This window comes from Canis aureus, chromosome 16 (genome assembly GCF_053574225.1).
Source record: "Canis aureus isolate CA01 chromosome 16, VMU_Caureus_v.1.0, whole genome shotgun sequence".
Classification (NCBI taxonomy): domain Eukaryota; kingdom Metazoa; phylum Chordata; class Mammalia; order Carnivora; family Canidae; genus Canis; species Canis aureus.
In genome coordinates this window covers 29,376,291-29,394,255 of record NC_135626.1, presented here as the reverse complement: position 1 = coordinate 29,394,255, position 17,965 = coordinate 29,376,291, and the positions used below count along the sequence as shown (strand labels likewise).

The following is a 17,965-nucleotide window of genomic DNA, read 5'->3' as shown; positions in this document are numbered from 1 at the left end:
GGGCTGTCCTGATCTTACTTTTTGAAATTGATCTACATGAGAAAGGAAAATCACCCTTTTTTCATATTTGTTGCAGATCTTTCTTTCTTGTATGCTTTTTAATTTTATTTCTGATGTACATAAATTTTGTTGTACAGAATATATAACAAGCCTCTGTCCTCAACTCTGTTTATCTTTTTCTTTGTAGTCTCTGGGGGTATGGCCACATCACTTCCCCAACCAGAGATCAGAAAAGCATTCAATTATATTTTTGTATTTTTTTAATGTCTAAAATTTTAAATTGAAACGCTTGATCCACTTGAAATTTATTTTGGTTTACAGTGTCAAGTAAGGACCTGTGTTGTTTTTTTTTTTTCTCCCTCACAAAAGCTAACAGTTGCCCCAGCGTAATAAAGTGAATATTGGTCCCTCTCATTTGGGATACTTCTTTAATCATATATTAAATGAGATATTAAAAGCCAGCATCTTGCAGTTTTTCTTTTTTTTCCAGAAATGTGAATCTGTCTTTCTAAAATAGAATTGTAAATGTGTTTCAGGCTTATTGTTAAAAATCTAAGTATTGGGGCACCTGGGTGGCTCAGTGGTTGAGCTTCTGCCTCTGGCTCACGTCGTGATCCTCATGTCCTGGGATCGAGTCCTGCATCAGGCTCCCCATGGGGAGCCTGTCTCTGCCTCTCTCTCTCTCTGTCTCTCATGAATAAATAAATAAAATCTTTTTTTAAAAAAAAATCTGAATATTGCTGAGGAAAAAGTGAAAGCCCTTAACCTCTTTTGCCACTATTAAGTTTGATTTGTCTCTCTCTCTCTCTCTCTCTCTGTGTGTGTGATTATCATAAAAAAAGAAAAAAGTTTGGTTGGCCTTTTTTTAAATAGTTTTTTTTTTTTTAAGATTTTATTTATTTATTAGAGATACAGAGAGAGAGGCAGAGACACAGGCAGAGGGAGAAGCAGGCTTCATGCAGGGAGCCCGATGTGGGACTTGATCCCTGGTCTCCAGGATCCGGCCCTGGACCAAAGAGGGCGCTAAATCGCTGAGCCACCCAGGCTGCTCTGCTTTTTTTTCTTTTTTTTTTTTTTTAGAAGGAGAGAGTGGGTGGGAGAGGCAGAAGGAGAGTCTCAAGCTGACTGCTCCGCACAGAGCCCATGCAGGGCATGATCTCATGACCCTGAGATCAACACCTGAGCTGAGATCAAGCGTCAGGTGCTTAACTGACTGAGCCACCCAGGCACTCCTGGTTTGCTTTTTCATTAACTTAAGTGCTTTTCCTTATCTCCACAATATATTAAAGTGAGTAAATTGCCTCAAATAGGAACCAAATTTTCTCCAGTTTAGCATGGCTGTCTCTGCAGGTTTGGACTTTACCTGGATGTTACACATTCTTCGGGAAGATCACATTGTACTTCTGTTTTAGGTGCGGTCACTGACTGGCCCGCAGAAGAGGGAAAGGAAGTATGGGATTACGTGACCGTCCGCAAGGATGCCCACATGTTCTGGTGGCTCTATTATGCCACGAACCCCTGCAAGAACTTTTCAGAACTGCCCCTGGTCATGTGGCTTCAGGTAAAAGTGGCTTGGCTGCCCAGCCAGCTTTCCCCACATACCACTTTGCTTGCTCTTAAGGTCTCACAGCTCAGCTGTGAAGGACTAATCAGATCCAGCAGCTGATGGAGGGTCTCCTAGGGTTGGAGGTTTGGTGTCCTTCTGGGGCAAGCAAAGGCAATGGTCTACCAAGGGGGCCAAATCAAAGAGTGAGGGGTTCTAGCCTTTGTGGGGGGTCTTTTTATATCGAGCTCAGCCAGTGGCAGGACGCCTTCGTGGAAGCTCTTAAAGACACATTTGACTTTATGCTCACAGAAATGTTTTGAAAGGTTCCAAAGCAAAGGCTAGGGCACTCTGAGCACCCCTCCCTCTCCCTCTTCTACTAATCCCTCCTAGACCCTAAGTCCTCACCCCCAGAAAAGCTGATCTTTGTAAAGGATTCAGCCTTTTGTATCTTAGTATTAAATATTGGGCCTATCCTTCTCCCTAAGTGTGTTTGCATGTTCATCTTGAGCTCTGATTGTAGGCTGGAAGGCAGGGGACTGGCTGAAGGGTATTTGGGGGTAGTCAGAGGAGCCTTCCTTGCATTCCTAAAATACCTGCCCAGAGGTGGCCCACACCCACTTGGAAGACCAGTCTGTAGGGAGGGGTTGAGGAACACGCTCTTGCTTCAGCCTCTAGAGACTGGAGGTATGGCCCAGATTGGGCTCCAGGTGGCTCATCGGTAAATAAGTGTCCTGCTTCTCCCTTCCCAGGGATGCAAATGTCACTTCCTCCCAGAATGTCAGCATTCACCAGCAACCTGCCAGTGCCCTGGGCTTGGCCTCCTTGGCTAACCCCCACAGACTTTCTGGTGAGATAGGGCTCAGAGGAGCCCTTTGTAGGGAAAGGCCCTTTCCCTTGTAGCGTTATCACAACTGTTACCTTTGAGGGCTGGATGTGAGGCCCCGCTTGAGGGTGCAGATAAAAAGAACGCATGTGTGTATCCCCATGAACTTCTGTTTACCTCGGGGCTGCTGGAGGCGGAAATGCAGCAGAGTTCTGTTTTCTGAGCTTTGGTTTTTCATCTGAGGATTTTGTTAATCAGCAGGACTTCTTCCAACCTCAAGTGAAAGCTTACAGAAGGAGCCAAAGCAGAAAGCAGAAGTACTGGAGTGTAGGCCAGATGCTACCCAGTCAGCATCCTCTTTGTCACATGCTGCCCCTGAAGCAGTTTCTGGGCTCTTAGGAATTTAAAAACTGTTCAACTTTAGAAGTTGCAGATCTTTCCTTTGGTTGATTGCAGAGTGAGGTGGTTGTTCTATCTGAATTAGTTGCCAACATTTTTTTTGTTTTGTTTTAGATTTATTTATTTATTTATTTATTTATTTATTTATTTATTTTTAATCTGAGCCGAAACCAAGAGTTGGACACTCCAAATGCACCACCAAACATCTCACTTGCCAACATCTTAAATTCAAAACATTTTCCTTTTTCCAACCATCAGGAGACATGGCACCTTGGGTCCTGAACTTGCTATCCCAAAGCTGAGTGACCGTGGCCCCTTTCACACAAGGCAGGAGCTTCTGGAGGAGGGGCTCCCCCTGCCCACAGCTGATTTCTCTGCTCTGCGTACACTTTGTCGTGCCGCCCAGTATATGACTGGTTAGGTTAACCCTCTGAGCTAAGATACTCATTGAAGGTTATCCACAGGCTAAGTAACCAACCTGCCCTTCATTTCCTCTGAGGCCCACAGGAGAAGGAAAAAGACTATGATTAGGGAAGAAATAATTAATTTTGATGAAAAGGAAATCTATTTTAGCAGCCTACTGGTGACACACATACTGACTTCTGTGGGCAGGTCTTTGAGTAATTGAGGTCATGTCACCAGAGTGAAGTAACTCTGAGTGCAGTAGTGAGCTATTTTCGATACACTTTCAAGTCATTTAAGCAGTCCAGTTGGTCTGCTGACATGTTTCCCATATTTCAGAGTCACTGGATAGTCCTGGGCCATGAAAGCACCCCATCCCGAAGTTCTAAGGGAAAAAAGACTTTGCGGTAGGATGTTCTCAAATAGAACAGAAACATCTTTCAGCCAGCTTCTTGTTGCCTTTGGGGTTAGGGGAGGGAGGGGTGTCATCTCCTGCCTCCGACCACAGCTTATCAAAAGCAGCCCAGGAAATTGGGAGTTGTCCCACCAAGGCCAAGCCTCCTAGGATTCCCAGCTTCCCTCCTTTTGTTCTGGTCCTGTCCTGTCCTGTTTCCCAGTCAGTCCACTAGGAGAAAGGGGCCCAGCAGCCACCTGGAGATACACACTTGCTCTTAATTTACTGTGTGTTGCATTTTGCAGTGTTGCCACATAATTCCATATAGTTTGTGGTTCTAAATGGCTGTTTCACAGTCTGTACTGATCTGTTCCCTTAGCGAGGGGCATTGGAGGTGCATCCTTTCACTGTCATAAATGTCACTGTGATGAACAGCTGCCCCTGGTTTGTGAGCTTTTTACCATGATATTGGGAAAGCTTAAGATACTGAGTGCATATAATTAGAGGGATGGATAGCCTCCCAGTTTTATAATAGTTTGGGGTAGGTTCAAAACATTACATAGTTTCACACAGTCTTTCCCTGTTGGAATCTTCCAGTTACCCCTGAGCCCTGACCCGACGTTGTCTTTTTTTTTTTTCCCCTTTAGATTGCCCTGTACAAGTAGCCCTGGCTTCTGTTTTGCCGGAGCTATTCCTTCCGTGTTTGTGTATGATCCTTTCTTGTCCATCTTGCTCGTGCACAGGGAGGCAGGATCCTTTCTCTGAATGCCTGTGCCCTTGGCTCAGCTGGTCCCCGAGGCTTTGTTCAGAAGAGCACTGACCACGCTTTCCCCTGACTGTCTCCCAAAGGGCCACCTTCCCTGGCTTAGCCCTTCACAACCCATGGGACGTCCAGCTCCCGTGGTTGGGCCCAGACACTGAGCTCTGTTCACAGCCCTGCCCCACCTGCCCTCAGCCCTGAGCGCACAGTGTCCAGCCCTCCCTGCTCTGGGACTTTTGCATTTGCTAAATTATATCCTAGGGATCCATGTGATCACACTGCCCCTTAAACTGTGGCCCTAGTCATTTCACAGGGACACTGAGGAGACAGTGGTGTGGTGGAGAGTCACAGGGTATGACCCTTCCCTGGACTTACTGCTCATCTTGGAAATGCTAGGGGTTGGGCAAGGTGTTGTGAAGATCATTGAACCCCATGGCAGGCCAGGGTTCAATCTCAGAGGATCAGGGGTAGGAAAGTCCCTTCTGGGGCTCTTAGACCAGATCTTTTCCATTTATTTGTTTACTTACTTAATTTTGATTTTAATTTTATTCTCAAGTAATCTCTACACCCAACATGAAGCTCAAACTCACAACCCTGAGATCAAGAGTCACATACTGTACTGAGCCAGCCAGGTGTCCCTGGGTCTTTTCCCTGTAGAAAGCTTGAGCAGGGATCCCTGGGTGGCGCAGCGGTTTGGCGCCTGCCTTTGGCCCAGGGCGCGATCCTGGAGACCCGGGATCGAATCCCACATCGGGCTTCCGATGCATGGAGCCTGCTTCTCCCTCTGCCTATGTCTCTGCCTCTCTCTCTTTCTCTCTCTGTGACTATCATAAATAAATAAAACTTAAAAAAAAAAAAAAAGAAAGCTTGAGCAGTCAATTACCAGGGGGTTCTGTTGATACAGACACCCCGGTTCTCCAGGTCAGCTGTGTCTTTCCTATAATGTTGACCCAGCCATCACTAAATCATAAGTTGTTGGGAACCCTGGGTGGCTCAGCAGTTGAGTGCCTGCCTTTGGCTTAAGGCGTGATCCCGGATTCCCAGGTTCAAGTCCCACATCAGGCTCCCTGCATGCAGCCTGCTTCTCTGTTTGCCTGTGTCTCTGCCTCTGTCTCTCATGAATAAATAAATAAAATCTTTTAAAAAAATCATAACTTAAAAAAAAAATAAAAATAAAAAAATCATAACTTGTTTATCGTGAATGTGGTCAGTGTTATGGTACTTTGACTAATGTTTTCTCTGGGTTTATTTTCTCTTCCACAGGGTGGTCCAGGTGGTTCCAGCACTGGATTTGGAAACTTTGAGGAAATCGGGCCCCTTGATAGTGATCTCAAACCACGAAGAACCACCTGGGTACAGTGAGCGTAGCCCCTATCTGCACATGCCCTATGGCCTCGCCAAGCCTGAACACCCCCACCCCGGCCCTCCCGCAGTCTGGGGGGGCGGGTCACAAGTTTAGCAGCACTGCCCCATCCCTTTCCCTGTGTCCATTTCTCAGGACAGCTTATCCCTTCCCGGGACTCTCTGGCCTTCCCACATCGCGGCAGAAGCTTGTTCTCGCAGACACCAGAGTCCTTGTGACTCCCCCCATATGGGCCATCTCTGTCATCCACCTGCAGGGTCCCTGCCTCTGGCCACCACCTTCATGCCAACCCCCTCTCACCCCCTCGCTACCACCTTGCTTCTGGACTTCATCACGACTTCAGAGCCTTTGTCCTCTACCCTGTTGGTGTCTCTCTAGCTCTGCCTTCCTCCTTCCCTCCCTCATTCTTAGTTTCACTTCCTGCCCTAACCCCTCTCTGCTCAACCCCTGGCTCCTTCATCCTTCTCCCTGACCAGCCATGCCACCCCCAGGCTTGTGTCAGTCCCACTGTCCCCCTGGTTGGATCTCCTCTCGGGTGCCAAATGCTGGTGGGCAAAACCGTCTGGCTGGCAGGGAGGGGCCGAGGCCGCCCTCATCGGTGTGCTGGGGCCCCGCTCCCCTCCCGGTCTGACCGGCCTCCCCGCCTCCCTGAGAGAGCAGAGCCATCACCTGTGACCAGTTAGCCCCTGGCCTCACTAATAAGTGCTTCACTGCCCTGCCCCTCACTACCCTCCCGTCTCAAAACAACACACGAGGCTCCTCCCTGCTGAGGTCCCTCCTCCAAGATTCCTAACTTGGACAGTTAGTACCTTTCCACATCCTTACGCTGTCTCTAGGCTCTCTTCTTCCTGGGGTGCGGGGTACACAGGTTTCCCACAACCTACTACACAAGCCACTCCAGCTACTACCTTTTTTTTTTTTTTTTAAAGATTTTATTTATTCATGAGAGACAGAGAGAGAGGCAGAGACATAGGCAGAGGGAGAAGCAGGCTCCCCGTGAGGAGCCTGATGTGGGACTCGATCCAGTGACTCCAGGATCACACCGAGTGAAGGCAGATGTTCAACCGCTGAGCCACCCAGGTGTCCCTAGCTACTACCCTTTCTTAAGAGAGTTCTTTATATAGGCATACCGTGGAGACACTGTGGGTTTGGTTCTGGATTTGGTTTGAATTTTTTAAATTTCCCAGGCCATATAAAAGTTAATGCTTACATTATACTGTGGTCTGTTACATGGGCACTAACATGATGTGTAAAAAAACACTGTACATACCTTAATGAAAAAGTGCCCTATGGCTAAAAAATGCTAGCCATCATCTGAACTTCCCATGAGTGGTGTTCATTGGTCACAGAGCACTAAAATAAGTACAATAATAATGAAACAGTTTAAGTATTGCAAGAATTATCAAAATGTGGCGCAGAGACATTACGTGAGCAATTGCTGTTGGGAAAATGGTACTCATGGACTTGCTCAATGTGGGATTGCCCACAGATCTTCAATTTATAGAAAGAGCAGTAAAATGAGGTGTGCTGTATACTGCTGTCTAGTCTTTGCTTCCTATATATGCTTTAGCCTAGAGCTTTCTGGGCTGGGGGCTGGGGGCAGGAGAGAGTGGGTGCTAGGGAACCCAACGCACATTAGCTCTAGGGTACAGTACACGTATCTCCTCCATGGCCCAGCCAAGGTTGGGAAGCACTGCCCTAACCCATTTGGCTCTTCCCCTAACTCTGCTGGAGCTGTTGTCCTCAGGGGCATGCTGGCTTCCCAATTCCAAGTCCAGCAGATCCTTCATGGGATTCTTTTCATGGACTTTTTTGCTATCCTGTTGGCCATTCCCATGTCTTAGATGTTGCTGTTTCCCATACTGTGTCCTTGGTAATATTCTCTTCTATGTATGTTCTTTTGGCAGCCCTATCCTCTCAGACTGCTTTAATGATACATAGATGATGATGATTCCCAAGTCAGTATCTCTAGCTCAGAACTTTTTTGCCCCAGAACTATTTCTCCATTTGCCTCTGAGATGTCTCCGTGTGGATGTCCCTCATACATCCCCTATTCAAGATATTCCAATCTATGTTCATTAGTACACCGTACCCTCTACCCACCCACAAAACCAGCCAGCTCCATGTGTCCCTCATTGTGGCAGATGGTACCACCATCCAATCAGTTGTCTGAGCCAGAAACCAGAGAGCCATCCTTGTCTTCCTGTGCTCCTCACCCATTCATCCAATCAGTTTTAACTAAAAATAAATTCTTTTTTCTTTTTTAAAGATCTTATTTATTTATTTGAGAGAGGGAGAAAGAGAGGGGGAGCATGAGTAAGGGCAGAAGGAGAAGCAAACTTCCTGCTGATTGTGGAGCCTGACACAGGGCTGAATCCCAGGACCCTGAGATCATGACATGAGTCAAAGGTCATGCATAATTGACTGAGCCACCCAGGCGCCCCTAAACATGAATTCGTAGGGATTCCTGGATGGCTCAGGGGTTGAGCGTCGTCTGCCTTTGGCTCAGGGCGTGTCCTGGGATTGAGCCCCGCATTGGGCTCCCTGCATGGAGCCTGCTTCTCCCTCTGCCTGTGTCTCTGCCTCTCTCTCTGTGTTTCTCATGAATAAGTAAATAAAATCTTTAAAAAAAAATGAATTCATAAAATATAGCTTTATTGAAATAATTCACATACCCTGCAACTCACCCATTTAAAGTATACAATTCAGCGTCATTCAGTATATTCAGAGTTTTATAACCATTACCACAATCAATTTCAAAACATTTTACTACTCTCCCATCCCAGAAAGCCTCCTACCCCTTAACTATTAACCACCAGTCTCTCCTTAGGCAACCACTAATCTATTTTCTGTCTCTGTAGACTTGCCTGTGTTAACCATTTTGTAACAATGGAGTCATATGGTATGTGGCCTTTGGTGTGTGGCTTCTTTCACTTAGCATAATATTTACGAGGTTCATCCATGTTGTGCGTGCCACTTCTCCTTTTGTAAGGGCGAATAATACTCCATTGTATGGCTATACCACATTTTGTCTCTTCTTTTTTTCTTTTTTTTTTTTTTACATTTTGTCTCTTCATCTGCTGATGAACACTTAGGTTGTTTCCATGGTTTGGCTCAATGAATAGTGCAGGGGACACTGGTGGCAAACATTTATTTGAGTTCCTATTTTCAGTTTTGGTGAAGGGGGATATACCTCAAAATAGAATTGCTGTGTCACATGAGAACTCTCTTTAACACCCGAGCATTGGTAATATTCTTCATCCACCCCTTTTCCATCCTCTCTAGTGGCTGCTTTCAGAGTGCATCTCCAATGCAGATCTCTCCTTAGTTTAATCACTCTTTCAGTTCCCAGAAGATCAGATCCAGATTCCTGCTCTCTCCCTACCTCCTGCCACATCTCCCAACATCTGTCCATCTACACTCTACCTTCAGGCCTCTGCCTGGCCAGTTCCTTGGCTTGGACTTCATTCCTTTGACCACTCATTCACACCTAGCTTCCCATACTCACGTCTCCATTAGTCACTCAGTGCAGGGCCATTCTTCCTCCATGTCCCTCTGAGTCCTTGGATTCTCTGTGTCTCCCTTCTGGTCCTCCTTTTTTTTTTTTTTTTTTTAAGATTTTATTTATTTATTCATAGACACAGAGAGAGGGGCAGAGACACAGACAGAGGGAGAAGCAGGCTCCATGCAGGGAGCCCGATGTGGGACTCGACCCCTGGTCTCCAGGATCACACCCCAGACTGCAGGCGGCACCAAACCACTGTGCCACCGGGGCTGCCCCCTTAAGTTCAGTTTACTTTTGCCTCTGAGTCTTTGCACATGCCGTTTCCTTAGCCTGGAACATTCCTGAACTTGTTTCTGACTGAAATATCACTTCTACTTTGCCTTTCTCTGTCTTAGTCTCTGTTTCTGGCCCTTATTATTTATTTATTTTGAAAGTAGGCTCCAGGCCCAATGTGGAGCTTGAACTCACAACCCTGAGATCAAGAGTTGCAAGCTCTACTGACTAAGCCAGCCAGGTGTCCCTCCTGTCCCTTACTATTTTTTGAAATCCCTTTTAGCAGTAGGATTGTAAGCATGCTGGTACCTTCACATCCTTGGGTTTTGTTGAGTTCATAGAAGATGGTAGAAAGACAGTCAGTGACTGAGTGATTGTACCACTTGACTTTCCTATGTGACATGTAGCTCCAGTCAGCCAGTCTCCTATTTGTGGATAACCCTGTGGGCACTGGGTTCAGTTACGTGAACAAGAGTGATGCATATGCCAAAGACCTTGCCACAGTGGCGTCAGACATGATGGTTCTCCTGAAGACTTTCTTCGATTGCCACAAGGAATTCCAGGTGAGCAGTGACTCGGGCACAGCTAAGCAAAGGGGCTAGCGGTCACACAACTACATCCACCTGAATAAACTTAAATTTCCCCAAGAGATCAGTGTCTAGCCATTGTCAGAGAAAACTTTTCTGCACCTGAGGTCAGATTGTGGCCTTTTGTTTCTGTCATCTCTAAAAGTGGTTTTGAGCTTGAAAGAATGACCTTGGAGCCCAGTATTCTGATCAGATAGGGGGGAAAGACCAATAAAAGCAGATTTGTCTTGTCTGGCCATGACATGCAATAAAAATTTGAAATTCATGTGAATAAAAAAGCATTTGGGATGTTTAATTCTTTGTAAATTCCTTTTCTTGCTAGACGATTCCATTCTACATTTTCTCAGAGTCCTACGGAGGCAAAATGGCTGCTGGCATTGGTCTAGAACTTTATAAGGTAATGGGAAAGATGATTCTGTTTTGGTTTCAGACAGAAACTGATTCTGTTCTTTTCTATATCACCTTAGACTGAATATACTTTGAGTAGGACCTTATATAAAATCTGTAATAATCGCCACAAGAAGTTTCAGAGAGAACAGTGAAAATTGCCCTACCAGTTGTGAAACAAGCTGGAAAGAAAGCTACAGTGAGTGAAACAATGTTGTGCTAGCACAGCAGCAGACTAACAGATTAAATGCAGCAGGATAAAGGATCCAGAAACAGATTTTACATATACTGGTGTATAAACATGTGTATGTAAATAACATATATATGTAATGCATATGATCATATGGCATTATCACATCCGATGATAAGATGGCATTTCAGATCATTGGGTAGCAGATAGAATATTCCGTGAATGGCATGGAAACAAATGGTTCTCACTTTAAAAAACTATAACGTTGAATTCCTTTCATAAAACATCAGTTCTAGATAAACATCTAAACATAAAGAAAAAATCCATACATAAAAATCAAAACTATAAGAGAACCTGAAGCTTACCTTCATTCAAAAATTTTTATTTTCTTTTATTTTTTATTTTTTGAGAGAGTGTAGGTGTGTGAGCAGGGAGGAGGGTAGAGGCAGAGGGAGAAAGAGAATCTCAAGCAGACTTTGCAAAACCCAACATGAGGCTCCATCTTCCAACCCAAGATCATGATCTGATCCTAAATCAAGAGTTGGGTACAACTGACTGAGCCACCCAGGTGTCCCTGAAGCTTTCCTTCATAAGATGAAACACCCAAAGGCTAAAAAGGATAAAGTTGATATATTTAGACCACATTAAAACTTAAAACTCAAGAGTTCCATAATTTCAGAAGACATATATATGTATGCCGGCATAAATATATGCTAGAAAAAATACTTATATATATATTTTAAAGAATTTATTTATTCATTCATGGAAGACACACAGAGAGGTAGAGACATAGGCAGAGGGAGAAGCAGGCCCTCTGCAAGGAGCCCAGTGTGGGACTCAATCCTAGATTCTAGGATCACGCCCTGTGCCAAAGGCAGACACTCAACCGCTGAGCCACCCAGGCGTCCCAAAAAAGTACTTATATTGATAACCATAAAAAGAGGCAAGATCCTAGAAGTAAATTGGCAAAAAATATAAAGCAGTGTATAGCAAAAATGCAAACAGCCTGTGAACATATGACAAATGCTCAACTTTTGTTAGCCAAATCTATAAGGTTTACAAATATTTAAAAGATTAGTGACACCCAGTTTTGGTAAGAAGTCAGGGAAATAAATGTTTTTCTCCACTTTTGGTGAGATTGGAAATTGGGAAATCATTTTATTTTATTATTATTATTTTTAAGATTTTTATTTATTTATTCATGAGAGACAGAGAGAGAGGCACAGACAGAGGCAGAGGGAGAAGCAGGCTCCATGCAGGGAGCCTGACATGGGACTCGATCCCGGGTCTCCAGGATCATGCCCTGGGCTGAAGGTGGCGCTAAACCGCTGAGCCACCCGGGATGCCCGATAAATCCTTTTAAAAGGGCAATTTGGCAGTCTTTGTCAACTTGTAAATCTATATGCCCTCAGACCCAATAATTTCAGTTCCAGGAATCTGTCCTGTGGGAATTCTTGTGTGTGTGTGTGTGTGTGTGTGTGTGTGTGTGAGAGATTTTTTTTTTTTTAACATTTGAGAGAGAGAGAGAGAGAGAGTGAAAGTGAGAGTTTGTGGGGGAAGGAACAGAGGGAGAGAGAGACTTAAGCAGACCCCCAGCTGAGCACAGAGCCTAACATGGGGCTCAATCTCATGACCCTGAGATCCCAAACTGAGCTGAAACCAAGAGTCAGACACTTAACCAACTGAGCCACCCAGGCGCCCCAAGTCCGAGGATGTTTAATACACTATTGTTTACCATGCCCTTCAACAGGAAACAAGGTCAGGGCTGTCCCTATAAGATTAGTTAGATAAAATAAATGTATCCTTCCATGAGAGGACACTTTGCAGCCAGTATAAAGAATGGCTACATTTCTATATCTGTGTGTATAAGCTTGTGAAAGCAAAGAAAGGGGTTAGAAGGGTATGTAACATGTTAACTGTGGCCAGCTGGCCATGTGGGACAGAGGGCAAGTCTCTCCACATTTTCTCCCGTCCACTGCACTGTTTAAATTTATTTACAATGCTCTTATTATGGCCTTTGCTTTTTTAAGATTTATTAATTTTTTTTAAAAAATTAACCTTTTATAAGAAATAGTATATGTGTGATAACAGAAAATTAGAAAATACAGCAAAGCACAAATTTAAACTTAGAATGTCACCTTTGCACCACGTGGAGAGCCCTGTTAACACCTTAGTGGATGTGCCTTTACATCTTTTTCTGCGCTTTATAAAATCCTTTTTAAACCAATATGAGGTCATCTTAGACATCATGTCTACAGCCTGCTTTCTTCATCACTAGTCCTCACCTTCCCATTTCAGCACATTTTCATCTCAAATATTCAGATTCCTTTAATGATCCCAACGTGTCCTTGGTAGCTGGTTGGTCCTGCATCAAAGCAGATGCAGGAATCACAGCTGGCTGTGATGTCTCTAAAGTCTGTTTTCATCTAGCACAGTCCCTTTAAAATGACTCAGACTCCGTGAAGAAACCAGACTACTTGGCTTGTCTCCTTTTTTGTCTGGTCATGCCTTCATGGTGTTTATTTAAATTCTCTCTTTACTGTATTTCCTACAAAACTGTAAGTTATAGATAAAGTCTAATAGATTCAAGGTAAAAGTTTTGGCTAGCATATATTGTAATAGGTCAGGTTTCAGGAAAAATCCAGCTCACCACCTGTTTTTATTTATTTTTTAAAGTGTTTATGTATTTGACAGAGAGCACGAAAGAGCACAAGCAGGGGGAACTGCAGAAGGAGGGGCACAGGGAGAGGGAAAAGCAGGCTCCCCACTAAGTAGGGACCCCAACTGAGGCTCAATCCCGGGACCCTGAAATCATGACCTTAGCTGGAGGCAGACGCTTAACCATCTGAGCGCCCCTACCGCCTGTTTTTATATGATCTGTGAGCTAAGAAGGGCTTTTATATGAACTAAGAGTGCCTTTTAGATTTTCAAGTGGTGGTGATGTAGGGAGGGGAATAAAAGCAGAATAATTTTTTTTTTAAGATATTATTTATTCATGAGAGACACACATACAGAGGCAGAGACATAGGCAGAGGGAGAAGCAGGCTCCCTATGGGGAGCCCAATCCTGAGATCATGACCTGAGCCAAAGGCAGGCACTCAACCACTGAGCACCCAGGTGCCCCAAAAGCAGAATAATATTTCATGATGGTGGGCATCCCCGGGTGGCTCAGCGGTTTAGCGCCGCCTTCAACCCAGGGCCTGATCCTGGAGTCCTGGGATCGAGTCCCATGTTGGGCTCCCTGCATGGAGCCTGCTTCTCCCTCTGCCTCTCTCTCTGTCTCTATGTCTCTCATTAATAAATAAATAAAATCTTTAAAAAGTATATATGTATATTTCATGATGGTATGAAAATTACATGAAACTCAAATTTCAGCATCCACAAATAATGTTTTATTAGAACTCTTCATTTGTTTACCTATTGCCTATGGCTGTTCTAGAGTTACACTGGCAGAGCTGAGTAATTGCAACATAGACTGGTCTACAAAGCCTACAATATTTGAAATTCTGTCCCTTTATAGAATAAGTTGCCAGCCTCTGATATCTATGATGCTGTGTACTTCATTGGGCTTCAAATCAGAAAGCACATAGCATCTAGATCTAGTCTGATTTTTCAACTGGACTTTCTCACCCTCTGCCTGGGCAGAAAATTATCTGAGTGGTGTTTTCTTCAAACTATGTGGATGTTCAGTTCTTTATCCATCTTTCACCTAACGGTTTTAATATCAATTTTTAATTCTCACGTAAGTCAGTAATTTCATTAGGAGTTTCAAAATGGTGGTTTTCTCCTGTTTGTTTGTTTTTTTTTTCCACACCTATTAGCTGGTATTCTTTTATAAAGTGGAACTTTCCCTTATCGTCTGAACTACTTAGGTAACTTATGAAATAAGTTCCTGGGGTGCCTGGCTGACTCAGTGGGATGAGTGTAAGACTCTTGATCTCTGGGTCATGAGTTTGAGTCCCATGTCGGGAATAGAGATTACTTAAATTAAAAAAAAAAAATTTTTTTTTTTTTTTAAAGAAGAAGTAAGTTCCTTTTGGAAAACCCAGATAAATGCATAATTCTTTCTGTGTAATTGCTAATGTTCAGATTCAGGATGTTCATTGTTTTATTTTAGATCTCTGAATAGTTTATGCACACACATAATTTAAAATTCAAAAAATGAAAAAGGTATTTTGTAAAAAATCTCCCTCTTGCCCCAATCCTGTTTCCTAAGTTAGCCTGTTATTAGTTACTTCTGTATCATTCCAGAGGTATTCATGCTTATGTTAACTAATTCATGCCAACACTCAGGAAAACAGTAGAGAGAAATTCAAACAGTTCTTTGTCATTTTGCAAATGGCAGCAGGAAAAGAATTACTCTTGCTCTCTACTGGGTCACTTAGGTCTTTGGGAATCTTAGAAAGGATGAGCCGAAGTTTTCTGTGCTCAGGAAGGGTGGTGCATAAAGGCTTGGCTCCCTCCTGCTGAGGAAGGGATGGAGGTCTCTGGGTTCCCTTGGCAAGGATGTTTCTTGGCTCTTCTTTCAGGCCATTCAGCAAGGGACCATCCAGTGCAACTTTGCCGGTGTTGCTTTGGGTGACTCGTGGATCTCTCCTGTTCGTAAGTACAGAATTCTCAGATACTTCTTTACTCCTTTCCTCCATCTTTCCCTGGAACTTTGGGCTTTGCTGTCCAGATCAAAAAACAGGGTGACAGAATTTTCTGGGTCCTTAGAGATGTCAACACAGGAAGTGTTTGCCTCAGGAGCATCCAAGTTTGGGGATGAGAACTCATTTATAGAGCTCCTACCATGGACTGCTGCTGACTGGACTGAATGACTGAATTCTCTTATTTGATTCTCACAACAAAAGAATCACATTTTACAGTTGGCTTTTTTTTTTTTTTTTTTTTGAGAAGGTGGCAGGGCAGAGGGGGAGAGAGAGAGAGAATCTTAAGCAGGCTCCATGCCCATCACAAGCTCAACAGAGGGCTTGATCTCACGACCCTGATCATGACCTGAGCCAAAATCAAGATTTTAATGCCTAACCGACTGAGCCACCCAGGTGCCCCAACAGTTGAAAACATTCTAAAGACTAGAGAGGTGATGAAATTTGTTCTCTGACACACAGCATGAGTGGCCTGGTCAGGATTCAAACCTAGGTCTGTTGGTCACTTGTCACCACCACTAGAATGAACATTAGGGGTGAAATTCCTATCTGTTGCTCACACTGGTGGTGAGACAAGGTTACTATTAAGTCCTACAGCTCAGGTTCCTAGTTTCATAACTAGAGTGTCCTCTTTGGAAGTACAGTTAAAAGTTGTTTATGATGTACACATCTAGGGGGTGGCTTCCGATGTCTGAAATAGTCATCTTGGTGGGGTTAACTCTAACACAGGATTTCTAAATCTCAGGGCTATTGACATTTTAGGCCACATAATTCTGATGTTACTGGAAATGGCATTTCTTGCCCTTATTCTTGGCATCATCCAGGCCTGAAATGGAATAACTGAGAGCTCTTGAGTTAGCATCAGGAGAAAGGCTGCTCTTGGTTTTTCCTTCCTTCCTGGATGAACCTCCTGGGACATCATGAAGTTTTGGAAGCCTTGATCAGAGGTATGAGGCCCCCTGTCTCACAATCCTAGCCATTGGCCTCACAGTGCCTGCTGGGGTCTCATCACAGTTTCCTAACAGCAGTCAAGACTTTGCATGTGTTAACTTCATTGAATGCTTACAACAGTTCCATGGGATGGATGGTGTTATTACCACAGTTTTGGAGATGATGAAACTGAGACTCAGAGAGGTTAAGCAATTTTCCTAAAGTCACACAGCTGAAGTTAGCATTCACCTCCTGGCAGCAGGCTATGCAGAATCTAAGCATTCACCCATTACACTACACTACCTACACAAGACCAGGAAGTTTAGCCCCATGGCTTTGCAAGTGCTATTCATCCTGTCCAGAGTTTATCCTTTTTCACCTTGCTGGGACCAGCTTCCCCTTTAGAAATCTCCCTGCCCAAGGACACCTAGGTGGCTCATTCGGTTAAGCATCCAACTCTTGATTTTGGCTCAGGTTATGATCTCAGGGTTGTGAGATTGAGCCCCGCATCAGGCTCTGCACTGGGCATGAAGCCTCTTAAGATTCTTTCTCCCTCTCCCTCTGCCTCTCCCTCCCTATCCCAATCCCCAACCCTTCATGCACACCGCTCTGTCTCTAAATTAACAAAAAAAAAAAAAAAAAAAAAAAGGAAAGAAAGAGAAAAAATAAATCTTCCTACCCAGATCTGAATCCCTTCTTTGAGATCCACTTAAGTTCCACCCCTCCCTCCCAGTACTCCTTTTTTGAGAAAGAAATACTGTTAAATTTGTATGAATCATTATTATTTGCTAGGTAGTGGGCATGTGCTAGGTGCTACAAAAGATGCGCAGACCTGCTCCATGTCTTCAAGAAGATCTACACAGCTCAAGATGGTAGCCATAGCCATACACAACTAAATTTAAATTAATTGAAATACATCTTTCTTTCTTTTTTTTTTTTTATTTTTTTATGATAGTCACAGAGAGAGAGAGAGAGAGAGGCAGAGACATAGGGAGAGGGAGAAGCAGGCTCCATGCACCAGGATCCCAATGTGGGATTCGATCCCGGGTCTCCAGGATTGCGCCCTGGGCCAAAGGCAGGCGCTAAACCGCTGCGCCACCCAGGGATCCCGAAATACATCTTTCGATTGCACTATCCACATTTCGAGCACCCAGTAGCCACATGTGGCTATTGACTCATTCTGGACCAGAGACATATAGAATATTTCCATCATGGCAGAAAGTTCTGTTGGACATCAGAGGTTGGAGACTACAACCTACAAATTGAGTTTGTTCTGCTACTCTCTTTTGGTACAGAAGCTTTTTATTGGGACATAGTCACACCTGTTTGTTTACATACTGTCTCTGCTTGGAGGCTGCCACAATAGAGTTGAGTAGTTGCAACAGAGACTGGCTGGCCTGCAAAGCAAAAAATGTTGACTGTTCCTTTACAGAAAAGTTTTGTCCCTCCCTGGTCTAGATCAAGCAAGGAATGGGGCACATTGGAAAATTGCACATGATTCTGTATTTCAAGAAACTAAGGCACAAGCTTGGTAATTAAGCTGGAGAGCTGAATGATAGCTAGGTCCCGGAGGACCTGGTATGCCTGCATTTCTCAGGGTGTACTCTGAAGAATACCAGACCAATGAGGTGCTATACAAATGGCTCCGTGGTCATGTAAGTCGCCAGTGCTAAGTACTGGCTCCACCTCCCCAAGGTTTCACACAGATGTTAAAGGCTCTGCGAAGTCCCATGGGATGGAGTGTGGAATACTTTATT

The 17,965-nt window shown here is 44.2% G+C and overlaps 1 protein-coding gene across 2 annotated transcripts in view; it reads left to right on the top strand.

The window, feature by feature from the left end:
• The window catches only part of SCPEP1 (serine carboxypeptidase 1), a 32,937-nt gene that overhangs the window by 2,407 nt on the left and 12,565 nt on the right, over positions 1-17,965 (top strand). For both annotated transcript variants that reach the window (XM_077852599.1, XM_077852598.1), the window contains exons 2-6: positions 1,413-1,561; positions 5,588-5,677; positions 9,873-10,028; positions 10,375-10,449; positions 15,159-15,231. In XM_077852599.1, coding sequence (XP_077708725.1) covers positions 1,413-1,561; positions 5,588-5,677; positions 9,873-10,028; positions 10,375-10,449; positions 15,159-15,231 — 543 coding nt within the window. The remainder of the gene's footprint in view (positions 1-1,412; positions 1,562-5,587; positions 5,678-9,872; positions 10,029-10,374; positions 10,450-15,158; positions 15,232-17,965) is intronic.